At 48.9% G+C, this 25,131-nt stretch overlaps 13 protein-coding genes across 13 annotated transcripts; 8 read left to right on the top strand and 5 right to left on the bottom strand.

The window, feature by feature from the left end:
* Window positions 1-29: 29 nt before the first annotated feature.
* On the top strand, window positions 30-1,413 carry N7455_000769 (putative short chain dehydrogenase/reductase; the record flags this gene model as incomplete). The annotated part of the gene is made up of 5 exons (XM_065603868.1): window positions 30-209; window positions 258-282; window positions 346-582; window positions 662-1,275; window positions 1,357-1,413. 5 exons carry the CDS (start codon window positions 30-32, stop codon window positions 1,411-1,413), a joined length of 1,113 nt encoding a protein of 370 aa, XP_065462359.1.
* Window positions 1,414-1,562: 149 nt separating this feature from the next.
* On the bottom strand, window positions 1,563-2,564 carry N7455_000768 (signal recognition particle receptor subunit beta; the record flags this gene model as incomplete). The annotated part of the gene is made up of 2 exons (XM_040960663.2): window positions 1,563-2,297; window positions 2,352-2,564. The coding sequence occupies 2 exons, from the start codon at window positions 2,562-2,564 to the stop codon at window positions 1,563-1,565; spliced, it is 948 nt and encodes a 315-aa protein (XP_040808918.2).
* Window positions 2,565-2,801: 237 nt separating this feature from the next.
* Window positions 2,802-4,238, top strand: N7455_000767 (putative beta-1,6-glucan biosynthesis protein (Knh1)). The gene is made up of 4 exons (XM_040960654.2): window positions 2,802-3,018; window positions 3,078-3,178; window positions 3,253-3,838; window positions 3,913-4,238. Exons 1-4 carry the CDS (start codon window positions 2,827-2,829, stop codon window positions 3,979-3,981), a joined length of 948 nt encoding a protein of 315 aa, XP_040808888.2. The 5' UTR covers window positions 2,802-2,826; the 3' UTR covers window positions 3,982-4,238.
* A 6-nt stretch (window positions 4,239-4,244) lies between these two features.
* N7455_000766 (glutamate 5-kinase) lies at window positions 4,245-5,916 on the bottom strand. The gene is made up of 5 exons (XM_040960681.2): window positions 5,784-5,916; window positions 5,538-5,725; window positions 5,358-5,468; window positions 5,209-5,304; window positions 4,245-5,154 (listed from the first exon to the last, which is right to left on the bottom strand). The coding sequence occupies exons 1-5, from the start codon at window positions 5,821-5,823 to the stop codon at window positions 4,300-4,302; spliced, it is 1,290 nt and encodes a 429-aa protein (XP_040808921.1). The 5' UTR covers window positions 5,824-5,916; the 3' UTR covers window positions 4,245-4,299.
* A 138-nt stretch (window positions 5,917-6,054) lies between these two features.
* Window positions 6,055-6,885, top strand: N7455_000765 (mitochondrial inner membrane protease ATP23; the record flags this gene model as incomplete). Its single annotated transcript, XM_040960680.2, has 3 exons — window positions 6,055-6,286; window positions 6,345-6,604; window positions 6,658-6,885. 3 exons carry the CDS (start codon window positions 6,055-6,057, stop codon window positions 6,883-6,885), a joined length of 720 nt encoding a protein of 239 aa, XP_040808920.1.
* Window positions 6,886-7,472: 587 nt separating this feature from the next.
* N7455_000764 (aurora family serine/threonine-protein kinase) lies at window positions 7,473-8,757 on the bottom strand (the record flags this gene model as incomplete). The annotated part of the gene is made up of 3 exons (XM_040960666.2): window positions 7,473-7,607; window positions 7,662-8,594; window positions 8,659-8,757. The coding sequence occupies 3 exons, from the start codon at window positions 8,755-8,757 to the stop codon at window positions 7,473-7,475; spliced, it is 1,167 nt and encodes a 388-aa protein (XP_040808872.1).
* Window positions 8,758-9,395: 638 nt separating this feature from the next.
* On the top strand, window positions 9,396-10,320 carry N7455_000763 (TIP41 family protein; the record flags this gene model as incomplete). The annotated part of the gene is made up of 3 exons (XM_040960644.1): window positions 9,396-9,697; window positions 9,760-10,150; window positions 10,207-10,320. 3 exons carry the CDS (start codon window positions 9,396-9,398, stop codon window positions 10,318-10,320), a joined length of 807 nt encoding a protein of 268 aa, XP_040808894.1.
* Window positions 10,321-10,855: 535 nt separating this feature from the next.
* N7455_000762 (uncharacterized protein) lies at window positions 10,856-11,825 on the top strand (the record flags this gene model as incomplete). Its single annotated transcript, XM_040960671.1, has 2 exons — window positions 10,856-11,228; window positions 11,305-11,825. The coding sequence occupies 2 exons, from the start codon at window positions 10,856-10,858 to the stop codon at window positions 11,823-11,825; spliced, it is 894 nt and encodes a 297-aa protein (XP_040808919.1).
* Window positions 11,826-12,034: 209 nt separating this feature from the next.
* N7455_000761 (bifunctional aminopeptidase/epoxide hydrolase) lies at window positions 12,035-14,389 on the bottom strand (the record flags this gene model as incomplete). The annotated part of the gene is made up of 8 exons (XM_040960640.2): window positions 12,035-12,161; window positions 12,219-12,706; window positions 12,763-13,131; window positions 13,188-13,307; window positions 13,369-13,486; window positions 13,543-13,762; window positions 13,819-13,903; window positions 13,958-14,389. 8 exons carry the CDS (start codon window positions 14,387-14,389, stop codon window positions 12,035-12,037), a joined length of 1,959 nt encoding a protein of 652 aa, XP_040808905.2.
* A 1,019-nt stretch (window positions 14,390-15,408) lies between these two features.
* Window positions 15,409-18,796, top strand: N7455_000760 (uncharacterized protein; the record flags this gene model as incomplete). The annotated part of the gene is made up of 2 exons (XM_040960650.2): window positions 15,409-18,556; window positions 18,609-18,796. 2 exons carry the CDS (start codon window positions 15,409-15,411, stop codon window positions 18,794-18,796), a joined length of 3,336 nt encoding a protein of 1,111 aa, XP_040808896.2.
* Window positions 18,797-19,254: 458 nt separating this feature from the next.
* Window positions 19,255-21,262, bottom strand: N7455_000759 (Zn(II)2Cys6 transcription factor; the record flags this gene model as incomplete). The annotated part of the gene is made up of 2 exons (XM_040960670.2): window positions 19,255-21,081; window positions 21,131-21,262. 2 exons carry the CDS (start codon window positions 21,260-21,262, stop codon window positions 19,255-19,257), a joined length of 1,959 nt encoding a protein of 652 aa, XP_040808927.2.
* Window positions 21,263-21,865: 603 nt separating this feature from the next.
* On the top strand, window positions 21,866-23,290 carry N7455_000758 (uncharacterized protein; the record flags this gene model as incomplete). Its single annotated transcript, XM_040960674.2, has 1 exon — window positions 21,866-23,290. One exon carries the CDS (start codon window positions 21,866-21,868, stop codon window positions 23,288-23,290), a length of 1,425 nt encoding a protein of 474 aa, XP_040808877.2.
* Window positions 23,291-23,558: 268 nt separating this feature from the next.
* On the top strand, window positions 23,559-25,067 carry N7455_000757 (aminopeptidase P family protein; the record flags this gene model as incomplete). The annotated part of the gene is made up of 3 exons (XM_040960658.2): window positions 23,559-23,722; window positions 23,775-24,807; window positions 24,867-25,067. 3 exons carry the CDS (start codon window positions 23,559-23,561, stop codon window positions 25,065-25,067), a joined length of 1,398 nt encoding a protein of 465 aa, XP_040808892.2.
* Window positions 25,068-25,131: the final 64 nt, after the last annotated feature.

The raw sequence follows: 25,131 nt of genomic DNA, 5'->3' as shown, positions 1-25,131 counted from the left end.
TTCTTTTCAAATGTTCGGTTTAGGTGGCGATGACGTCGATTGAAGATCAGATATCTGCGCAACCTCAATCCTCTCGACCTCGGAACTTTGCCCGCTTTGCCCACTTTGCCCACTCCAACCCACAATCCAAGATGACAGGAATCTTTACATATCGGCACTTCTCCCTGGGAAACATACCGATGTTAACTGGACGGGTGGCTGTAGTGACAGTGAGTTCTCTCTCTTTATATCTCAGCCTAACAATTAATTCCCTATAGGGTGGCCAAGCAGGCATCGGCAAAGGCAAGCACAGCCCTTAATCCCAAGCCAATTGAATTCCCTGCAGAGTATAATAATGAAATTCAGAGATCACCACTCAGCTTCTCTTACATGACATAGAGAAAGTAATCATCATTGCCAGAAGTGAAGATAAATACATCACTGCTTGCGAGGAATGGAGACATCGCAAGGGTATCTCACTGGAGAAAGACACTCGAGCTGAGTTTGTCAAATGCGATCTGGGGGATATCCAGGATGTCAAGGCTGCAGTTGAGAAGATACAACAGATAACGGACCGGATTCATATACTGGTTTGCAATGCAGGTGAGCTCTCTCTCTGATATCTCTCTCCATCTTAACTACCCACGACCACTGCATATTGACCTACCTCCCTAAAATGAAGCCATCAGCGTCCAAAATGAATGCAAGCGTTCACCCCAGAAGATCGAGCGTGTATTCGCAACAAACTGCGTCGGACACCAAGTCCTAACTACATCACTCCTACCTCTGTTGAAGAATGGCGTGGCACATAGCAACGACGCACGAATTGTTGTGACCAGCTCATCGTTCCATTTTTGGTGCCAACAGCTCGATCTGGATCTTCTGTTCTCGTCATCACGCGTCAAGTGGCCGACCTTGTACGATGGAATATGGCGGTATGGCCGGTCAAAGTTGGGGAACATTCTCTTTGCCAAAGAACTCAGTCGGCGGCTTTTGGATGATGAAGATCCAGCGAGCAAGCAGATCTATGTCAATTCGTTCTTCCCGGGCAACATCGTTACTGATCAATGGCTCGGGTGGGATTCTTATTTTGGGAGATTCCCAGGTTGGCTTATCAGAGCGGCAGGATCGTGGTTGGGTCAGAGTCTGGAGGACGGTGCTGCTACGGCTCTATATCTTGCTACTAGCCAAGAGGTGCGAGAGCAGAACCATCGCGCTCAGTATTTTATACCTATCGCTACGCTATGTGAGCCCAGCGTGATATCTAGAGATATGAAGCTTGCTCGAGAGCTGTGGGTGAGTACTATTTTTTTTTCTTTTTCTTTTCTTTTTCTTTCCTTTCATGCCGTTGTGTTTCTATCATTGCTGACCATGCAGGATTGGATTGATGCCCAAGCTACAGAGACATTGGGATTTGATTGGCAATACCAATAGAAAACCACGTAGTTTCTCAAGGACCCGTGGACCTTTTTGGAGCAACTTTTCTTTTCTTTTCCAGACATAACATATACAAGTAAACCATGATAGGGCCACCTATTTACTTTTTCGGACCATCAAGATAAAAGAGCAAACAGTTGTATCGCTCACAAGCACATACCAATCCACTCCTCCCAGCGGCGCACTCCAGATCCGAACTCTTCCTGCAAGTCACCTTTGACAGCACCACCAACCACATCAACCTTGACACCGACCTCGTGCTCCAGGAGCTTGAAGCTGAAAGCCTCTTGTTCATCATTACCCAAGATTTCTTCTTCGCCTTCCAACTCAGTATCTGCGCTTGCATCCAGAAGACCCTTGGTCTTCGACTTGCGGATGCGATCAATCTCCGCTTCCAGCTTCTCTCTCACCGCACCCGGTGGTAGTGCAGTGAATAGATCTTGCTTGTTTGCGGCGACTAGGACAGGGATATCAGTTGTCCGCTTGCTCGATGACCCATTCTTTGCACGCTTCTGGAGAAAGAGAAGGACGTCGTGCAGATAGGTTGCGGTGTCACGGAGCGTCGCTTCGTCAACTAGAGCAGCGGTATCTACCATAAACGCCACGCCACGTAGCCTGGTCTTGATGTCCTTTGACTGGGACATGGCTTGGAGCTCGGCGATCCCTTGCGAGGCGCGGAGCTTGCCATGGCCAGGGGTATCCCTTACGCGGTACTTGATTGGATTCCGGGTAGCTTCCTTCAAGGAGGGATCGTTAACCGATCGGTAGCGATTAGATCCGGTTGGGACAGTCGGTGGTAAGGTCACGGTTACTAGGGTTGATTGTTGGGAGGTGTGGGTGCTGTGCGACTTGTTCGAAGCGAGTGAGGACTTGGCCTCGAGCTATAGCTTGGTTAGCAAGGGATCTACCACTCTGACTCAGGTCATGGAACCTACCAAGGTTGCAAAAGCAGTTTTGCCAGCTCCACTGGGGCCTAGGAGTAGGAAATTACTCGATGGCGGAGACGCTACGGCCTGGAAGAAGAAGATGTGCAGTGCGATCGGTACACCAAAGGTGACGAGGACGGCGATAGCAATGGCGACAAGGTTGCCATCGAATAGCAGTGTGGCAATGCCAGTCACTGAGTTCCAATTTGCTTGAGACGACATGGTTGTTAGGTTCCAAGTCCAAAGTTGTGGGCTGACACTTGGACAGGAGAAGCCGCCTTGATAGCACGGACCACCCCTTATCTTAGTGCACATCACCGCTTTTATACCAACAACCCTAAGGCTCTCAAGGGCTTAAGGGCTGAGGAATGATGATGATGCACATACCAGGGGCACCCTATGAAGGGATGATTTCCTTCTCTCTTGACTGGGGAGATTCACTCTCTGTTCTCTCTCAAAGTCTGTGTTTCTCAATCATACCAACATGAGAGTCCAATTGCTTCAGGTCGCCCTGTTATTTACGGCCGCCTATGGCCAGATCAGTTCTCAGATCACAACATATGATCTGAGTTTCGATGGTGCAGCTCCCGTGAGTCTGCTTTGGGGCTTAGACAGCGAGTCGACTTCAACTTATAATTTTTATCTCTGTGCCGGTGACGAGACGACAGGTGCATATGTATGTTTCTTTCTGCCTTGGCTGAAATGGGGACACATAAGAGCTTACCACATATTCAGGATACTCTATCGCAAGTCATCAGCAATGGTGCCTATTCTCCTGGTGACATGGTGTCATTTCAAGTCGACCAAAGTGTCGGTGGAAATGAACCCAATGCATAGTAAGATCATCCCCAGAATCAGCGGCTTCGTCAATTCCTTTTGTGACTAACCAATGTCGCCTGGTTTCAATTAGCTTCCTCAAGATAGTTCTATCAGGCCCTCATAGTTACTGGTCTGGGTTCACCTCCCATTTCACTTTGACCAACATGAAAGGTAGCTTCTCGACCAAAGTAACAGATGCGATCAAGACAATGCAGCCGATTCCCGCCATTGCTATTCCCTGGCCTACGGTCGAAGACGATGATCATCTCATCGAGGCCTCAGAAACCACTTCAACTTTTAATGTATCAGGTCTCACGGAAAGCCCTTCAATCGAAGTGGCCTTGCAGTTCCCGACCCCAACCGTCAAAGGCGAAGCCGAGCACAATGAGCTGCGCAAACGACAGGTGGCTGCTGCTGCTGCCGCTGCCGGCGTTGGCGTTGGAGTTGGCGTCGCTGCTACAGTTGACCAACATACTGTCCCGTATGGTGAGCAGACTGGCTCGATCAAATATGCCCCAATGCCCAAGAGCGCTGGGACTGCTGTCGCAACCAGATCGGCCACTCCTCAATATCCGCCTTTCCCCTTCTCCATTGCGACTGCCTACCTAGGTGCACCCACCGTGCAGTACACGGATACGGCTTTTGCGACATGGACAGCGAACACCATCGAGAACACGGTGAGTTTGATTCTTGAATGTGCCTGATGTTGGTTGGTTTTGAAAGCTAATCCTTTTGTTTTGTTTTTGTTCAGGCTGCACCCGCTCCTGCGCCCACATTAGACAAGAGAATGCAGAACTGGTTGGACCGTTGGAGTGATTGATAGGATTTCGAGCATGTCATTTTTGTTTTCTCGGATATGTTTACATGACACTTGAGTTGGCGTGGAAACATCTAATTTCCAAGTGATTTCATTCACGCCTTGGAGGTCATCCTTTTGGGAGCTTTCTGATCTACCTAGATTTAGATGTCTTCCTTTTTCTTCTATCTTGATTGTTGGCCTACATATCCCGAGCAACTTTTATATTAAAACGATCAAGGTTTGACTGGGAATATCGACCATCCAATGCAGTTGAATGCAAGAAAAATTTCGCTTTTTTTGTTCGTAATATGCGTATACTGGAGGATCTAACATTATACCTCAAGGGGACTTCCATTCCTCCAAGGCCGGTGTTAATGACGGTGTCGCCGTATGACCGTGGTCATCGGGGTGGAACGAGATGTTCTCTCGCATTGCCACATAATCACTATCGGCATAGCCAAGTAGCGTCTCAATCTGTGTGCTGCGGTGGCCCTTGATGTGTGTGATTTCAATGCTTCCGTAGTTCACCAGAGCCCGACCGACTTCTTTGGGTTCTTCTCTATGGTGGATAAAATCGCCATTCAAGGCATCTGGAGATGGTCGATCAACCACTACGAGCCGCACAGATTCCTGCTGTCCAAAATGGCCTTCAACTCCGACTACTCCAGCCGGGAGAAGATTGGCATTGTTCAAAAGTGCGTGGTAAGCTCCATGGTCGATGTATAATGTACCATGTGGGTACAATCCATGGAGTAGCCAGAATGTCCGTGATTGAATCGGGGTATCTGAGCGAATGAATCGGGTATGAAGAGGGGCAGTGGGTGCCTCATTTTGGTCGTCAGTTGCTACGCCATTGGACTGAGCCTCGAGGTATTGCAGGTATTTCACAATGTCGTGGACGTTGCCTGGTTTTGAGCTCTTGGTGATAACCGTAGTGACACCAGCACTGGTTCCAAGTTTTGCGGCCACAATCTTCGTGCTCATACCTCCAGTGCCAAGAGAGGAGCCTGCCGATGAGACGTCAGCCTCAAGAGAGGAGATATCGGTCACCACCTCAATGGGTTTTGCGTCTGGGTTGGTTCGGGGGTTTGCTGAATAAAGACAGTCGACATCGGTCATCAAAAACAAATAGTCGGCCTTGACCATTGCCGCGGTAATTGCAGAAAGGGTGTCGTTGTCACCAAATTTAATTTCCTAGAAATCATTGGGTCAGATGCGTAATCGTGGCTCGAAGGGAAACTTCCTTACAGAAACAGCCAGGGTATCATTTTCGTTGACAATAGGAATTACTCCCATATCGAACAGCTGCCCAAATGTGTTTTGGGCATTGACATATTGGGTTCTCTGTATTGAGTGTCAGTGGAGGAACAGACCTGGACAGATATAAGAGTACATACATCAGCAATATCATTTCGCGTCAAAAGAATCTGGGCCACAGGGACACGAAGATGCGAGAATAGATTATCCCAAAGACTCATTAGTCGACATTGACCAACAGCAGCGAGAGCCTATAGATTTCATTAGCATTTCCATTGGACATCTTATATGGTTTTCTATTTCTAGAGTGGCAGCCATACTTGTATGCGCGGCAGATATGTTGGTCTTTGATCCACATTCATCCTTCGCAGACCAACGCCCACAGCACCAGATGATACAAGGACGACCCGGTGACCATCTCTATGTAGCTTGGTGACCGTTTCCACAATCAATGTCAAGATCGAAAGAATCGGCTCGTGGGTTTTCTCGTCAACAATCGAACTCGTTCCTGTTACATCTAGTGGTCAGTACTCGAGTCATCGGACAACAGATATAGATCCCCGCACCTAATTTGATCACAATTGTGAGACCCGATGAGGCCGCCATGACGCAAATTCTGGTTCAAATAAGTCCCCTAGAAACAAACAAATAAATAAGAAACAAACGAAAAGAATACAGAAAGGCCTGTTCTGTTCACTGCCCCGCGGCGATGAATCGCGGAAGAGCACTTTTTGCCCGACTCCGGCGCCGATTCTGCCAACCACCACCGCCATTCGCGGAGGATCTCGCTTTATCGCGCGCAGTGATGGATAACACTCAACAAGTCCACGATCGAAAATGACAGACTCCCAGTCGCCAGGTGCGGCTGCACCTTCAAATGGAAAGCCGGATACTACAGGCTTTCTCCCCGGTGATGACACCTGGACCCAATTCCGCAATATCTATTCCATCCTCACGGGTAAGATGTCCAACGAAGGAATTGAGCAGTTCCGTGTTGCGCGGGACACTCGCAATGAAGAAGCAGACTGCAAGCGCTGTGAGGATCAGCGGGATTATCTTCTTCAATATAGTAAGTTCCTCGTCTAAGAGTTATCTGAGCCGGAAACTTACAAGATCAATTTGTTAAGGTCCTACGATTCGATTCCTCAGCGAAAGCATTCAACAACTAGGAGGCGATCTTCACAATCATAATATCTACTGTCGTCGCTGTACTGATCGGAAAGGTGGTGGCTTCGACCCGGAATATGGAATCCTGATTTGCGCAAATGAGATGAAGGACCAGGGACACCTTGAAGATACTATGGCCCATGAGATGGTTCATGCCTTTGACCACCTCAGGTTCAAGGTGAATTGGTCTGATAATCTGCGGCATGCGGCATGTACCGAGGTATGTGTTACTCTTGTTGTTTCAACATGTCAACTTTGGCTAAACTGGTCTAGATTCGAGCTAGTTCGCTCAGCGGCGAGTGCAGATGGGCGCGCGAATTCTTCCGAAGAGGGCAGTGGAAGCTTACACAACAGCACCAAGAGTGCGTCCGGCGGAGAGCCATCCTCTCTGTGCGAGCACGCCCAACTTGTAAAGACGAAGCTCATGCCACAAGGGTCGTCAATGAAGTCTGGGACAGCTGTTTCAGAGACACACGCCCATTTGATGAGATCTACCGATGATACCATAACTCATGCAGCGTTTTACTATTCTCCACCCTTTTGTATGATAGATATTGTTTGGATGTACTATATTTCATGGGTTTCACTAGCGACATGAACCTTCCCGCCTATATACTAGTGTTCTTTTGGGGCTTTTTACAAGTAATAATAGGCATGACTATATACCATCTAATGGCGAGCACTAGCCCTAGAGAGGTGACATGGGATCAAAATATACATCGACCCATAGTCTACCTATAGTCTATAATAACTAGTGGTTGCCAATGAAATCGGGGAACACAAGCTACAGATCTAGTCTCATACTATTCTTCGCCCTACGTCCTGGGATAAATGGCAGGTAGCCGTACCTTCTTGTCGGTTGGTTAGAATGTATCATGTTGTACTGAACACCTTGGAGGCGAAAATAAAATTAAGATCAAAATATCGCCATATCGCGAGTACCTCTCCAGCTTGACTCCAAGACAAACCCAACACGCTTTGAAAATGCTTGCAAGCTCAGAACACCAAAACTCCACGTGAGAAACATGTCAAAAGAAAAGATAACCAGAACTCCCAGAAACTCTGTAATGCAAGGGGCAAGTCATAGCTTATGCTTTGCCCTCCTTGGAAGAACCCGAACTTCGTTTCACAGTCCGATCATCTTTCTCGCAGTGCTTGATAATCCAAGGATGACGCTGGATCTCCTCGAGCGGGATTCTCTTCGCGGGATCAAGAACAAGAAGCTAGATATCATGTGAGCAAGTGGGCCTTATATATTGGTAGAAAGATCAACTCACCTTCTTGATAAGGTCCTTTGCCTCCGGGCTGACGAAGGAGGGGACTGTCATATCTGCCCTGGTAATCCGCCGTTGGGTCATGACAGGGGTATCCTCGAACGGAGCCTCGCCGACCAAAAACTCATACATCAAAACACCTAGACTCCACAAGTCCACCTTCTCGCTATAGTAATTGTCCTTGGAACCTTGAGAGATCATCTCTGGGGGCAAGTAGTCGAGAGTTCCACACATCGTTTGGCGTCGGTTGTTGGGGGCATGGACACTCCAGCCGAAATCACTGATTTTGATCTCTCCATGAATGCCAACAAGGATGTTTTCAGGTTTGATATCACGATGCATGACATGCTTTTTGTGTAGATATTTCAATGCTGCAGCCATCTGTGCAATATATTGTGCGGCCTTCCATTCCGGGAACCGATGCTCCTTGCGAAGGTGCTTGTACAATTCACCGCGGCCAGCAAACTCGAGGATCAAGAAGATTCGTTTGCTGTCATGGAAGTGACCATAGAGCCTCAGCACATTGGGGTGACGTAGGTTACTCTGAATCTCAATTTCACGCCTGACTTGCTTTTGGACACCACCCTGTTGTAACTCAGACTTGTGTAGCACCTTTAGTGCACAGACGAAACCAGAGGAACGTTCTTTGGCAAGATAAACTCGCCCAAACTTGCCCTTGCCCAGTGGTTTACCAATTTCAAACATCCCCAAGTGTAGATCCTTGGGGACAGTTGGCTGCTCGCAGAGGGAAGAGGATGTGCGTTGGTCGCCATTTTCATCGGTGCTCCGGGTCACCAATGCGCCATGGGATCCCCTGCCTGGCGATGCTGGAACGTTCATGGCATTTGCCTTGTTTTCATTATTATTTTGAAGAGCCAATTTCAGTAGTTGAGCTCGATTCGAATTGCTGTTTGACTGGGCGGAAGAGATCGGTGCCTTAGAAATCAGATCAGTAAGGTGGATCTCCAACCAGATGGCATTGAGTCAAGTAGTCAAGTACCTTTTGCTTGCCATAGGTTCGGTCACTGTTTCCATTTTCCTTCTCATCTTTCATGGACAGATGCTCAAAGCGAGCTTCGAGCGTCTTGGTTGTCGCCATGGTGAGAGGTCGTATGGGATTGATGGAAGGCGAATAAAGAATGGGAAGAAGAGAATGGTATAAAAAGTAGCCAAATCTGGGTTTAGGTTTAGTTCAGTGCAATCATGATCACTTTGCACGGGGTCAGTCGCTGGTCGATGGGGAATATCGCAAAGATGGGGAGAGAAACAGAAGCTCGGATGTTTGGGCGATCTCCAAAGTGTCACCCCAGCAACGCCCGGCTGATGTAATTAATATATGTACCGTGGACCCTATCACACCGCCAGCCTCTTCCGCTCTCAGCGCCTAGGTACGTGCATCACCATACCGATAGTATGCTCGGAGAATATGTTGCATTTGCAGTTGAAGGTGTCCACAACGCTGTCAGAATTATACTCCAAAAAAAAAAACTGTCCTGGATGCATTAGAATACTATCTTCAAAACAATTGAAAAGGGCAGATCTATTAACCATCTTCTTAAGCCTTTAATAATTCTGCCGAACAAATAACGATTGGAGGTGTCGGACCGCCTCTTTCTCCGTCCGCGGGGTTATCGCTATCAGCTCCAATCGCAAACATTCATACATGGACATACCTAGGTAGCCCTGGAGATCCTCGGCCGTTTTTGATCTCTTGCAGCTTGTTCTCGAGCTCTAATCATGGCAACAACATGTGCCACGGTCTCTCCGGAGGCAAAGAAACCCAACTCGATCACCATCAACGGGTTTCGAATTTCAACACAGAAGCTTCCCATTCTCAAAGCCGACCCGATCGAGGAAATGACCCAGAATCTTGGCATTGCACCCCCGGAAATGATCTTCGGTGATAATTATGTTGCAATAGAGCATGAGAAGGGTAACTGGGGCATCAATTTCAATGCGTTTGATGCCTTAGACTTGGTTGACAAGACTGGTCAATCCATGCTCCAGGTCGCGTACTCGGGGGAATGGCAAAAGAGCAGGTATTTTCGCAACCTCCCATTTGCGCTCACTTGACCACGGCAACTAATGGATTGGTACTCAGAGAGAAAACCCATGAAGGGATTAAAGAAGTCGTGAAGCCGTTCGACTGGTCATATAGCACCGACTACAAAGGCACCCTCCATCCTAATGCGCGGCCGTTCGAGCCAACGACGAAGCCCATTCCAATTGAACTATTGAAGCGCCCAGACCCCATCCTATTTTTCGACGAGGTTGTTCTTTACGAAGACGAGCTGGCGGACAATGGGATTACCATGCTGTCTTGCAAGATTAGAGTGATGCCAGGAAGGCTCCTTTTATTGACAAGGTTCTTCATGAGGCTTGACCACGTTTTGATACGACTCCGAGACACTCGAGTCTATGTGGACTTTGCGACAGGTGAAGTTATTCGGGAATATGTCTCAAAGGAGTGTGAATATGAGAAAGTTCGACAGGTATGTGCGGTCGTTGGAAAACGTGAATATATATCTGATCTGACAATCACCCACAGATGCTAGCAGCAACCAGGGACGATATTCCGGCTTTCTTGAGAGATCCCAACCGACTCTCCGAGATCCTCCCTCTTGTAGACAAACACTCCGAGCGATTGGTGCTAGGTGACTGAGAGATCTGCGCTCCCTCTTCTAGTTATTCGCGGAGTACAGCCAACCACTGGGCTCGGATACAGATATCAGTGTTACTACAAACGAAATAAACCACACGATCATGACGACCATACACCTGAACGTTGGCCGTGAAATGCCCCGGATTCGCCCACATGAGTCTTTTGTTCGACTTAGTTGGTTGGGTTGCAACCTACTGCCACACTTAACGATCAAATTCATGAGACACATTCAAATGATGCAGACGATGCAGATGAATATGAATGGGATAGAGCTTGAGTTAAATAACACTAAACGATCAACTAAATAACCAGTGGGGACCCCACGTATAATATAAAAGTACGAAAATGCAATCGAGTTCAGTAGTGGCTTGTAAGGATATTGTCCCGATATATGCATGAGGTTTAGATGGACCTCAGTGCCTCCAGGGCGGCTGTATCGATATCGGAACAAACAATGCAAACGCATTTTATCAGAAAAAAAAGATCCAGATCACCAATCACGAGAGACCAATTCACTAATTCCCCATCCTCGGCAATGTCATCCAAGAGATTATCAACACTATGGGCGCGCGAGATTCGCGGGTCCCAGAACCTCTGCCTTTCCAGATCTGCTAGTCGCAGCCCGATAACACTGGCCGCCTCCTGCGCGTATACGGAACAACCATTGAAATCGATCACCACTCGATCATATTCGCAAAGCAAGGTCTCCGACTTGGCTAAGGACTTTTCGCGGAGACCCGGAAATGCTGCCGAGACTTATGTCGCGTATGGCATGACACAGAAGCTATTCGAGGCCTGTTCCAGCCAAGCCGATTACAAGATCCCCCAAGCAACGCAAAAGGGCGCGGAGGTCCCGAAAACAGAAGCTGGTGAGGATCTTGGTGTCGGAGAGGGTTGGTGGTATAAAGGTGAGATAATCCTAGCGGTCTTTGGCCTGGGCTATGATCTGCTTTGAAGACAAGCTAATTTCGGGCGTTGCTATAGAGCTCGGCCTCTTGCCAACTTTTTCTACCTGGTCCCAGGTGACTTTCCTCCATATGTACCTTCTGACGGTTCGCCTCCGTGCCTTGCCCCATCGCGATAGCGTTACTACCTACTCCCGCCATTTGATCGATCACTTTTCGCATGAAGCGGAACACCGCATGGACACGTATCATGATCTAGGTAGTCGCACTATTCGCAACAAGTACCTGAAGGATCTGTTCATTCAATGGCGTGGAATCATTGCTGCATATGATGAGGGGTTGGCCAAAGGCGATGCGGTGCTGGGCGCCGCTGTCTGGAGAAACCTCTGGAAGGGAAGTCAGACCGGTCCGGATGGGAAAGAAGAAATTGACTGGGCTAAAGTTGCCCAGGTCGTGGCCTACATGCGCCGAGTCTTGTCGGAGCTATCAAAGAAGGACGAGGTGGATCTTGTTTTCGCTCTTGGGCCTGGTGGCCAGAAGAACACTGCTATCTTCGAGTACTCGGAGACGGACAAGAAACTTGTTCAAGCAAACAAATGAGAGGATATCCTCGCATAAGTGAGTGGGTTGCCTGTCAGGTATCCGTTCTGCTGTTTTATATCCTTTTGGTTATGAAGACATGTACAATATTTAATTGCCCTACTCTTTTCGCATAAGAAATTTTATTGTTAAAGATCACGACACAAAAGCACATCGGTGAGCATCCACTGACTATATATTTGAGCAAAACACGACGCGGAGAGAAAGACCTAGTTGTCTTTCTTGCCAAACAGATCTTTCTCCACCATGCCTCGGCAGATAGGGTGATAAAAGTCCTTGTACTTCTCGAATGTAGCGAGGGCGACAGGGCGATTGATCTTCTGGAGATTGCGGAACCTGAAAACCATGTCAGTAACAAGAACGGAATCTGCGGTTAGGACGGGGGCATCTTACAAAGGTCGCACAAACTTCATCCGTCCAATGCGGCCCAACAACTCTGTTGTTGGCTCAATGACGCTGTCATCTCCTGCTTTCATACCAACCTGGCAGTAGAGGTTCGAAACCTCGATATTCTCGCTCTCGGCTAAACCGTAGACATCACCCATCAACTTCGAGATTTTGGGGCTGAGAGGTGTCTCCAGCACGAGCATCTGTTCCAGGAAGACAACCAATTGGTTTGCCGTCAAGCTCTGGATGTCACTGATATGAGGCTCGAAGGAAGAGTCGGGAAGGGACTGCCATTTCTTGGAAAGTTCGTAGACAACGTCCACCATCGATGTGTCAAAGCTCGGCTTGGGTGGTAGACCTGGCGCATAGAACCACTTGTCCCAATCCACTTCGTCCAAGAGCTTAGAAGCCTCGGTATCTGACTTGAAGAAGTCCAAAATCAGTGCTTTGAACTCATAGGAGTCGAGCGATTTGCACTTGAAGGTCGTGAAATACTGCCCATAAAAAAAGTCAATAGAAGAAGCCGAACGAGGGTAGAGGGATTGCGTACGTGAGGGATAAACTTGTCAAACTTTGACTTGCCAACAAGATTCTCCAGGTAGAACAAGAAGTTGAAACCCTTCTCATAAGGAACACTTGAGAATGCGTCGTCAGGATCTTTGCCCTTCAGATCAACAATAAGTTTAGTGAACTCATGGTCGTCACCAAAATGCTCGACAGCGTCAGTCAGAGACTTCCACCCAATGATAGCCGAAAAATGGCGATAGGCTTCGCCGTGAATGGCTGCCAAAATCCTTCTCTCGAGGTAAACGGTCCAGCCTTCATTCAACCAGAAATGCTCCCATGAGGCGTTGGTAACCAGATTACCACTCCAGCTGTGAGCTAATTCGTGTGCAATGACATCGATGTTCTCACGGTCCTAGGAGATGTATTAGCCATGGCCTATTTAACCATTGCACAGAGGATACTACGTACCTTGGAAATGATACTCGGGGTAGCAAAAGTGAAAATCGGGTTCTCCATGCCGCCATACGGGAAACTAGGCGGCAGGATCAAAACGTTGTACTCGCCCCAGGCATAAGGGTAAACAATTTTCTGTTTTTGAAGTCAGAATTGACAATTGACCATTAATATGAATAGAACATAGGCTGCGCACCTCGATTGTTGTGATGAAGTTCTCGGTATCAGCCTCGAGCTCCCATTTGCACTCTTCCAGCTTGTCGGGGCTGGTTGCAACGACACTCCGGGGTCCGATTGGAGCCTCAGCGACATCACTGGGGAATTCTGAGTTAATGAACAGTACCTTTGAGAACGGTGAAGGAGTTCTTACCCGCTAGCGATAGCAAAGAGGTAACTGGGGATTGGCACCGACTGGTGGAATCGATACAGTTGATGGTCCGTCTTGGACTCCATGGACGAGTTGCGAATCGGCAGACCGCTAGTCATCACCGGAAGCGGAGAGGTGATGTTGAAGTCAAAGGTGGCTTTAACATCCGGAGTGTCCTGACAAGGGAAGATAGACCGCGCGTGAATTGCCTGGCATTGGGAGACTAGGCAATTTTGTCAGCTACTGAAGCTCGAGGGACAGTTCAAGATTATCACATACACATGTATGGATGTTTCTTGTTTGAGGTTTGCGCGGGCGTCAACCACTGCAACGCAGTGCACTTGTCGGTGGTTTTCACCTCAATCTATGATTTTAAGTGAGATAGAGCTTCATGAGAAGAAACGATTGCAAAGCATACATCGACCTCAACGGTACCATTTAACTTGACAGGATTATCCAAGCTAATCTTCAATGGCACACCATAGGGCTCCAGCGAGGGGAGAAACTCCCACTTGGATGGCTGGCCATCCACCTTCACCACACCAATGTCAAGATGGCTGGTATCTAGGATAATCTCCTTGGACTCGCCATCGGTGATGGACTTGAATTGATGGACAACATTTCCCACTAGTTTCTTCTGGTCGAAGAGAATATCGAAATTGGCCGTGACATGGGTGGAACGCCAGTTGTTGTAGTTGCTCACGGTGTTCGGATCCCGCGGAGGGTTGATAGTAGCCATAGTAGCCATAGTTCGAATTGAGGTGGATTGCATGAATTGTACCTTGATAGAACGTAATACTAAAAAAGGATTCAAGTTCCGAGTAAAGGAACGACCTAAGGTGGGATTCATGAGGAGGGAAGTTTTTTTTTTTTTTTTCCCCTCCCATATCTTTACTCACATCTCCCCATCTCCCCCCATCTCCGTCACTAAGCGTCAACTTCCATGTCTCAGATTATCGACGTTACATTTTATATATAATTATATATATAACTATACTACTGATGTCTATATTACTTATATCTATTAGGTTTCTATTATCTTGAGGTTATCTCTTCCAAGTTCCTAATATAAAATTTATTTCATTTTACTCTGTACAGTAACCTACGTAGCATATATATCCCTGTATGGTATATTAGCCTACGCTAGGGAGAAGTGTCCTCCCTTTTTCTTTTTCTTCTTTTCCTCCTTTTTTTTTCCCATCTTCTCCCTGGAGAATCTAGACATCCAGACATCCAAAATCCCAAATTATCTTTATTACTTCTAATCTCTCCCAACCCATCGTATATCCTTCCGAGATCCCCGCATTGTCTTTTTTTTTACCTTTCCCATTTGTCCACCGCCCGGCAACCCGGGACCCCCTGAAGTAGTTCAAGCCCCCTGACAAACTTCACAAACTTGACGAACCTCCAAAAGTGACTGTTGGTCTGCCCCTTTTTGCAGATTCAATAGATTCTTGTTCTTTGGAGGCGCATTTTTATGAGTGTGGTGGACGCAAAAATAAAATACTCCCCGATTTGTGAGTTTGCTTCCTGATCTTCAATGCGCATGATTCCTGATCGTTCTAGGTCAATTGAAATAATGTCTCTCAGTCTACTACTTTGAAACTCTCGAACCCTCCCGATTACGAAGTTATGTATTGAGACGGATAGGGGGTTTTCAAAACCAAGGATACTCTATGAGACATACGACCACATCGACACTCCAAACTTGCGAAGAATGAGCGAAGACACACAGGACCTGGTTGCCGATACCCATTTCTCTCTCCTAGTGTGCCTGTCTGGTCGCGCGTAGTGCCTCGAGGGTACACAATTTCAGACCAGACTCGATATATTTTAAACCTCGACCGTTATTCCGCCGTTTTGCGAAAAATGATTCACCACACAGCAATGGATGATGATCCCAATTCATCCTACCTCAGACGTCCTTCCGGTCCCTTCGCATCGGAACCGCCGTCTGGACCGCCTCATAATCGACCTTCCTCTCGTTCCTCGCGGCCTAATTCTCGGACTCGAATGGTAAAGCCGCCAGGTGCGGTCACACCCAATGGTCTTGGTGTGCTTACGGAGAATGTGGCAAACTTGTCTCCGGAGGGTCTCGGAGCGACCAGCCCTATCAAAGAAGGGCTAGGCAGTTTAAATCGTTGGTCCCAGTCAACGGCATCTAGCAAAAGTCCCTCGGAGTACATCGGTCATCATCGTCGAGGGAGCTCGAAAATGTCCATGTCAGGTTACAACCGTGGACGGGGGAGCCACAGCCCCCAAAATGCGCAAGGGCTGAATGGGTTGCCGGTGCACGATCTGCCGGGGCTGGAGAAGTCGGCCATATTCAACCATGACTCAACGCCACAACAACTCGATCTCTCATTTGCGGCCTCAAGCCATCTTTTCCAGCCCTCAACACATAGCCTCCAAACAGATAAACCAATGTCTCGGTCCAGTGGGGGGTCCATTTCTTTAAATGACGGGGAAGGAGACCCGGCGGCCATCCAACATGGACAGACCCAAAAGGTGATGTTGTCAAAGGCACTCCAGAAAGCAAATACGGCAGTTCTTCTCGACAACGCTGCCAATTTTGAGGGTGCCATGGAAGCTTACACCGATGCTTGCAACTTGCTACAGCTTGTCATGGTTCGTAGCAATGGAGGGGACGAAGAGAAACTCAAACTTCAAGAAATTCGAGATACATATATGCTCCGAGTCACGGAACTTCATCGTATGGACTTTCCTCTCCCGGAGAGCGACGACAAAGCTCTTCCAGATCGACCCCTCAGCCAAGAGTCATATGGAGAATTGTTTCGCTCGACAAATGATGGATCCCATATTGAGAGCCCGCAGAACTCGCCTCGTTCCAGCTTTGGGTTCCATCAGATCCCACTAGAAGAAACGAGGGGATTTTCCCTGGAAGCGGTTCCCCCTCGGCGACAATCCTTGAGGCCGTCCGCTCTGGAAGATCAACCCCGATCTATAACATTGCCGATGGGCAGTCAGGAGGAGAACTGTGAATCTACTTCATGGTTGGACACAATTGATGAATCGGGTGCTTCGTCACCCTCATCGGCAAACTCTAAGGCTTCATCAGTGTACCTTCGTCGCCGGACAAGCCGTCGCCTTAGTAATGACACCGAAGCTGAGTTTGATGCGGCCCTCGATGCGGCCGTGGAAGCTGCATACGATGAAGGTCTGGAGCCGGTGGTGGAGCACAAAGAAGAGGAAAGGGATGATGTTGTTTCAAATGCTCGCAGGAACATCCAATTAGCGAAGCAAAGAGTGCGCGAGGCAGAGCAGGAAGCAGAGGCAATGAATCGGGATCGTGAACTCCGCCGGATCCAGGAACAGACAACCTTTGGGGATGACCCTGTTACCCGTACTTCGGCGTATCTGGACGATGAAGCAGAGGAAGAGGAGCGTTTACTAGAAGAGATGACCAAGGGCTACGTGATGGATGACTTTGAGTTCGGCATTCAGTCCAAGTCGGCACTTCCTCGAGAATCCGATTCTAGCAACATGTCTGGGAGGACCTGGGAAAGCTCTGCAACGTCCAATGCCGCAAGCAATGGGGGTGCACTGTCTACGCTTGCAGAAGATGATGTCTTGCCACTAGGTGACCTAAGGCCCGAACCATATGCCATGCCCTCTTCTCCTCCATCTTCGGCTTTGCCGCCCCTGCCAGCCTCATCCGACTTCCCGGCTCCTTCAAAGCGGGCCTCGATATCAAACCGTGCTGGTTCTATCGGCTCACTCCCCTCGTCCACTGGTCCAGGGGTGCGAGCCCGGAGACTATCCAGTCACACTCGTGAGCTTAAAATCGAGACCAATACCCGCTCCTCTCGCGCAAATTCCAATGCATCATCGGCCTTGGAAAACACTGCAGCCCCACTAGCAAGCCGCCCGCCACCGTTGCCGAAAGACGAACCTTCTGCTCCTGGGGCTCGTTCCACCTTGCACCCAACACAACGCAACCCGTCGGTGGGCTCTTTCACAGACCACGTCAACCTCTCCAAAGCTCGTACCCATGAAGATGATGAGAACGACCTGCCACCCCTGCCGCTGTCAGCGCGGCCCATGGGTAAAGTCCCCTCGGCTCCAGATGGGTTGAACAAACTTCACTCCAACACAAAGCCTTACCGAGCTCGGAATGCCTCTGTTCCGATTCAGATCCCAGATATATGTCCGGAATCCCCAAGCTCCCCGTGGAGCGGCGCATTCCCTGACACTCAAAGGGGCGCGACTAGCGGCGTTCCTGTTTTGCCCACACCGACCCTAGCCAACTTTAACTTCAATCAAAGTGGACTGCCAAGCGGTGGACTAAACCTATTTGGCAGCAACATTCACTCGCCCACAGCTCTTGGTCGTCCAAATTCGTTGGTGGCCAACGCCCCGCTTCCTCTAGAGCCATGTCCGGAGGGTTTCCTGCTCCGCCCATTTTGGCTAATGAGATGTCTCTACCAGACACTCGCACATCCCCACGGTGGCTATCTGTCAGAGAAGCTCTTTATTCCTCGAGATGTCTGGCGTGTGAAAAATGTCAAATTAAAGGCCCTTGAAGAGAAAGTGTCCAACTGCGATCTTCTGACTGCCGCCCTGCTCAAGTTGGCCCAAGTCGACACATATGATGCAGATGCGGTTCTGGAGGAGATGCAGGCGTTTGATACTGTACTTGACCAAGTCCAGGCTACCTTGACTAAAAAATTAGGCAGTGATGTCGGTGTCCAAGCATCAATGCCATTGTTTAAGCCCGCTGCCACGCCGGACGAACCTGTTCAACCGGAAGTTGCGCCGAACAAGTCATACTTGACATGGAAAAGATTACGCGCAAAAACCTCCGGGCTTGGGACAACCACTCCGGTCCCGAGTGCTCGAGAAAGCAACAAAGACAACCTGCTCCTCAATTCTGTCCCAATGACATCCGTACATGGAACACCTGCTAAACGCAATGTTACCCAGCTTGAGTTCTCTGGGCCCAACGCAAACTACATGGGGGCGTTGGCGCGGCTTTTTGATGCTGCGCAAGTGCTAGGTAAGACTTTTCTCGTCTATATATTTTTGGTGCCATTCTAATCCATTACCAGAACAAATTGCTCAGCAGGTTGAAGACCCTGGACTCAAACATTCGTCTAAAACCCACGTTGGCCTGGAACTCAGCACACGACATGCTGCTGAGTTCTTTGGCTTTTACATTTGCCGGTTCGCACTGGGTGATGTGAGCTTGATGCTCGACAAGTTCATCAAGCGAGGTAGCGAGTGGGTGTTGGTTTAGGGAGTATATGAAGCCATACGATAATTCCCCCCCTCTTTTTCGAAGCCAGTGGAGTCCTGGAGTTTTCCAGCGTCTCTTTTGATATTTCTGATGTCCATATTTGATCTCCCCACGTCTTTTGAGATACCATGATTTTAACCCGTGAGTTATTTGATGATTTAAGAACATAATTGTCATGAGAAGGGATTGTACTTAACGCTGTTTGTTTCTTGCTCATATAAACTGTTTATCTTGGTGATCTTGCCTCAGTGCGAGCCCTAACGACACACTCTAATGCATATCACACACATACACATCCCTTCAATCCAATCCTTTTGGTATTTACAAGCGCCATACTGTGTTCACGTTCCTATATACAAAGATCTTTATCATCCTTGGGCGGTAAATCATTCAGTTCAGCCATCCAACGATGAGTTATGGTCTAACACAAATTCCATCATCAAAACTATGTATGCAGTTCAGAGGCACATATTGGCCGATCGAAGACAAATCTGTCGTCGTCTCTCTGCATCCCGGATGATCTCAGCTGACAGCTTCAGGCTAGGTGCTAGGTGTGCATACCTCCCTACCTCGTTTACCACTTCCGCAATGATCGCATCTATCTGTAAAACGGGAGGGAGCAGGGTAGAGAGGGTGGGAGACATTGTGGCGCCCATTATCAGCAACGTCTGCGATACCATTGACAGGGCGCCCTGCCACAGGTATGGAAGGTGGCCTTCGCGGTGGCTGGTTACGTGCTCTAGCTGACGGAGTGTAGCATCCAAACACCGCCGGCAACACTCTTTCACCCCGGGGTCCGCTCCAGCCTGTTCATTCTCAAAAACAGCCAAGATATATGGACGATATATAATGGTACGGCATGCATTGTAGCGAAGTCTCAGCACCGTTTGAACCGGATTGGAAAGAGGCTTTGGAGTCAAAGGGAATTGAACGGGCCGGGGAAGGCTGTCGTACCACTGAGACAGCTGGAAGTCGAGCTCGGAGACAATCGGACCCAATGAGGCGAGAGTGTGAGTGCTGTCTTTCTGATAAATGATGTGGCTGACACGGTTGAGGAGTCTTCGTAGCGCAATCTCTGCCAGGAAGTACCAGAGTTCGTCACGCCGAACAGCCAGCTGGGAGTCCACCGGGCGTGACGAACCCTGGTATTTCCTGGCTATCCGGCGTTCTTCGCCCTCATTCTGGTCCCCGTCTTCCTCCTCTCCGTCATCCTCATCTTCTTCCTCAAACCCTCCTGGCAGATCTACGAGTTCTTCAAAGTTGACAATGCCAGAATGGGGGAGATCTAATTCTGCGAGAAGATCGCTTTCAAACAATAAAGCATTCCAGTATACCCTCACACTCAGCTCTCTCCACTGAGTTGGGATTCGATTTGGACTGCCAAACAACAACTGCAATTTCATGCCCACACTTGATAGCAAGGTCCAGGCTTCCAGGGGTCGCACGAGATAGAATAGGTAGGCAGAGGCCATAACCATGCACTGCGTCGCAACCACGGTGTTTCGCATCATAACCGACGGTAGGAAGCTCCACGCAGCAGCAAAATATGGAAGCCCCGGCGGTTCTCGATCTGGTGATACAAACGAGATACTGCCACTGTGACTGGCGCTTCCTAGGGCCAAGACCAGAAGGACAAGACAACTCATGGGTCCTTCCTGAAATCCTTGCGCAAGAGCTGATTGATAATATCGATTCCATGTGTATGGGTTCACGCAGGCGTACCAAACGTTTCCATAGTTGAAAAATGCCTGAGCATACGTGGATGCGTTTGTCAAATCAAAGCCTGAATTTGGAGTCAGCCGCAATGGTTCGCGGGCCATCTCCAATTGAAGAAGGTGCTGTGGATCACAGGCCCCAGAGACTAAGTCCCGAATTAGGGGCCATTGGAGAAGATGAAGAGCAGGAGTGGTATGCATCTTGGGCATCGTCGAGATGCTTAGACTAGCAGGTAAGTTGACCCAGGAACCGAGTCCAACAGCAGACAACCTTCCATGGACTGGCAAGCCGCTGGGTGATGTTTTTGTTGACGGATCATCGCCACCGAGATTTGTATCGTTGCTGGTGGCCGGGGAAGTAGCGAACAAGGCTAAATGTGACCCTTGGTTTGGTAAATTCGAATGTAGCAAACTCTCAATTCTGGCCAAATGATCTAGGATGAGCTTGTCGCCGGCATCGAGTTTGATACCCGGTTCTCGATAGACACATTCCGCATTCAAATCGGAGCAGAGTTGACACTTGGGACGAGCCCCATTGCATCGGGTCTTGCGTAGCCGGCATATTTGACACTAAATCCAAGTCAAATCTACCCCGGTCAAATCTGCCAGAGGCGCTTACAGCTATTGTTGCCCGTCTCCTGGGATATTCAGTAGCTTCTGTATTGGAGCGCTTTTTCTTGCCGATGGATGTGTCGCTAACTGCATAGTCCCCCGTGGGGTCTACCGTCTCGTTTTCTGGGGGTAGATTCATTGTTCCAAGCTGAGATTATATCCAGTTGTATCTAACGTTGCATTCCAGTCCAAACCGAGGGGTTGGTCGGCATGACGGGCATCAGATCATACTTGAAGATGAATATGAATGAGTAGAGATAAAAGAGAGGGGTATCCAAGGAATGATGCGGAGAATCTGGGGCATGGGCATTAATATATAATATACAATATGGGGTTCTAATAGAAATCCATTCCAGTCTTTCATGTGTTCGTGCTTGTATAATTAGTTGGCCTAACTCGATACGGGGGTGAGTCCGTGGCAGGTTGAGCATACAACCCTGCGACTGTGACATTGGAAGGGAAAAATACGAGACAGTGAAAGCATAGGCGAATTAGTAGATAGAGAGAGAGATATATATATATATATATATGCACGAAATATAGACTAGAGACAAATATAGAATTGTAGTAGAGAGTAGAGAGTAGAGAGTAGAGAGTATGTATCTAAGATGGTTGATATTCGATGTCACATGTGGTCCACGTGCACGCGTCCCAAACAAACGCGTCGATCTTTCTTTTCTTTTGTAGCGCAACCCATTGTGGCTCCCATAACATACTACGTTGGTTCTCAATTTATTCAATCATGCCTCGTCCTGCCCCTAAACGAAGTCGTACAGTGGGAAAGAGTCAACCCAAAAAAACCGCGATAGAAGAGTCAACGCAACAAATTGACCCCAATGTCGCCAAATCACCTATACAGCCCGAGCGCGGATCAGCCTTGGATCCGAGACAGGCGCTACGCAGTCAAACACCCTTGACCAAAAGTCATGAACAAGCAATTGAATCTTCACCCACTGGGGACCGGCCAGGCACCGGCAGTCGACCTGGAACCGGCAGTCGTCCCCCTACCAGATCGCGTGGATATTCCTCTACACTATCATTTGCTGGACGCAAAGGCGACACAAACTCCCGAGTTCCTGGAACGCCTGGATTTGATAATTCAGTTCTAAGCAACTTCAGGCGGCGGCCGCGACAGCAGAGCATTCTACAGATGATGCAAGCCGACGATGGCTCTTCCGATCTTGATGATGATGACTTCCTTGGTGGGCTTAGCCCCAATGATGAATCAACACCACTGAATCTCTCTCGGGGAAAGTCACTACTTCTCAAGCCAACTGAAAAGTCATCCCCGTCACCGTCCGAATCGCCGCTCTCGTCCGGTGGATCGCGCAAGCGCAAGCGCATGACTCAAGAGATTCAAGTACCACAGTCGCCTGTGGAGATGGTAGAAGATACTCCAACTGCGACACCGATTCCACGCGACAACTCTCGACATGACATTGATGACGAACTTCCTGAAGATGAGGTGGTTGAGCCCGACGATGAGGAAACTGAAGATCAGGAGGATGAGATTGAAAGGGTCGAGGCTACACCGCAGTCCCAACCATTCCCAGAAATAATGAGCCAGACTATGTTACCACCGGCCAGCAGTCCTGCTGGCTCCGCTACACCTGGTGACTCCACACCGCGACCTGTTCAGAGGAAAAAGTCCAAAGCCCCGGGTCATCTATCGACAGCAAACCTACAAGACAAGCTTTTACCACGTCGCCGGCGCAGACTCCGCGCCATCAATGATGACAGCGACGAAAGTGATGATCAGCATGACGCCGCATCTGGTGACGAGGACGAGCTGAACTATCCATCACAAAGATCGTCCGGGCGACGGGCAGGGAAAACCAAGCCCCAACCATTATCCACCGCCCGCAATCCGAAGCAGAAGAAGATTAAAGAGAAGAAAATTAAGGACAAATCGTCGGGTCCCAAAGAACCAGCTACATATTCACGATCTCAAGCGAGTGGGATCAACAAAGAAAACGAAACCGTTCTGTCATCACCATCCTCTTCTCCATTGTCATCACCACCTGAGTCCGATGTCTCCGATTCTGAATCTATGGGAACAGAGGCCACTCGTTGTGTGAGCGATGAGTTGCGTGCGGCAGTCAAGAAGTTTGCGGAAGTGGATCAATGGGAGATGGAATTTGAAGACGTATCTGCTTCCGAGAGTTAGCCCCTGGAGAGATTGATATTCTAATCCTACGAATCATGCGAATCATACGAATACTCCGAATACTCCGGATACTCCGAATAATATATGTATGATGGTTCATGGGGAATGTGTTTTGACAGCACCCGCATACAAATAATTTTCTAAGCCCCGCAATGTAACCTCATCTCCGGGAGATAGTAAACATATTAAATCACTGCCCTTTCTTTCTTTCTCTTTTCTTCTTCTTCTTCTTCTTCTTCTTCTTCTATCTCCAACATATTCATTCAATATGACAACTGTGGATACCATTCTCACTGCCAAGTATCCGGCTAAGGCCCATGCTCGTCGTGTCGCTGAGTCTCTTAAGGCCCGGCATGGCGGGGCCGGAGTTATCTACCTCGAGGCTCAAAAAACTCGATTGATCGAGGATAGCGATGAGGATATGCCATTTAGGTAATACAACATTTCTAGTTATAGGATCTGGATCGGCACTAACTCAGTCTAGGCAACGTCGTCCTTTCTTCTATCTCACTGGATGTCTTTTGCCCAATGCCGCCGTGGTATACGATGCAGTCAAAGATGAATTGACTCTGTTTATTCCACCGATCGACCCAGAGTCCGTCATTTGGTCTGGTCTTCCTCTGTCTCCCGAGGAGGCTGCCAAGCTCTACGATGTGGATCGCGTTCTGTTCACAACCGATGTGAATTCGACTTTGGCGTTGATCGCCTCGAACCACAATGGACAAACTGCTGCTTTTGCAATCGCCGAACAGGTGTCAGAGGGAACAAGCTTCCAGGGCTTCGCTGAAACAAACACTGCCGGCCTGAAGACTGCCATCGAGGAGACTCGTGTCATCAAGGATGCGTACGAGGTTGCGCTTTTGCGAAAGGCAAACGATATCTCGACCAAAGCGCACATCGCTGCTATCCAGGCCTCCAAGACCGCCACTAACGAGCGCGAGATCGAAGCTGCCATTATCGGCGCTTGTATTGCCAATGGGTGTCGCGAGCAGTCCTACCACCCCATCGTTGCTGGAGGTGAAGGGGGTGCTACTCTTCACTATGTTAGAAACGATGTGGACCTCGTCGACCCCATTACTAAGAAGCGGAAGAATAACGTTCTCATCGATGCCGGCGGGGAATACCAGACTTACTGCGCCGATATCACACGTGTGATTCCTCTGAATGGACGGTTTGCGCCTGAGACCCGTCAGATTTACGAGATTGTCCTCCAGATGCAGACAGAATGTATTGCGATGCTCAAGGAAGGCGTGCGCTGGGATGACGTGCACGCGCTGGCACATCGCATTGCCATCCGTGGCTTGTTGAAGCTGGGTATCCTGCGCGGATCCGAGGACGAATTGTTCGAGAAGCGTGTCAGCGTGGCCTTCTTCCCCCATGGCCTCGGTCACTACCTGGGAATGGACACCCATGATACCGGTGGTAACCCCAACTATGAGGACAAGGATACCATGTTCCGCTACCTGCGTGTTCGCGCTAACCTGCCTGCTGGCTCTGTGGTCACCGTTGAGCCCGGTGTAAGTACTACCCCTTGAGTATCCTCTTTCCCAACGCCCAATTCTGATTATGTTCCCAGATCTATTTCTGTCGCTTCATCATCGATCCCATCTTAAAGGCGCCCGAGACCGGTAAGTACATCGATACCGAGGTCTTGGAGCGGTATTGGAGTGTGGGAGGAGTGCGCATCGAAGACAACATCCACATCACCAAGGATGGTTCCGAGAATCTGACCACGGCCCCGAAAATCATCGAGGAGGTGGAGGGCCTGGCCTTATAGAAAGCAGTCACCCTGCGGCCATTGACAAGATTTTGCCCCTGGTCTGTTCAAGGACGTTCATATC

Source organism: Penicillium solitum (genome assembly GCF_028829755.1).
Source record: "Penicillium solitum strain IBT 25940 chromosome Unknown utg000001l_segment0_segment0, whole genome shotgun sequence".
NCBI classification, from domain to species: domain Eukaryota; kingdom Fungi; phylum Ascomycota; class Eurotiomycetes; order Eurotiales; family Aspergillaceae; genus Penicillium; species Penicillium solitum.
The sequence above is the reverse complement of the archived record's forward strand: the minus strand, read 5'-3'. Positions and strand labels throughout refer to the sequence as shown.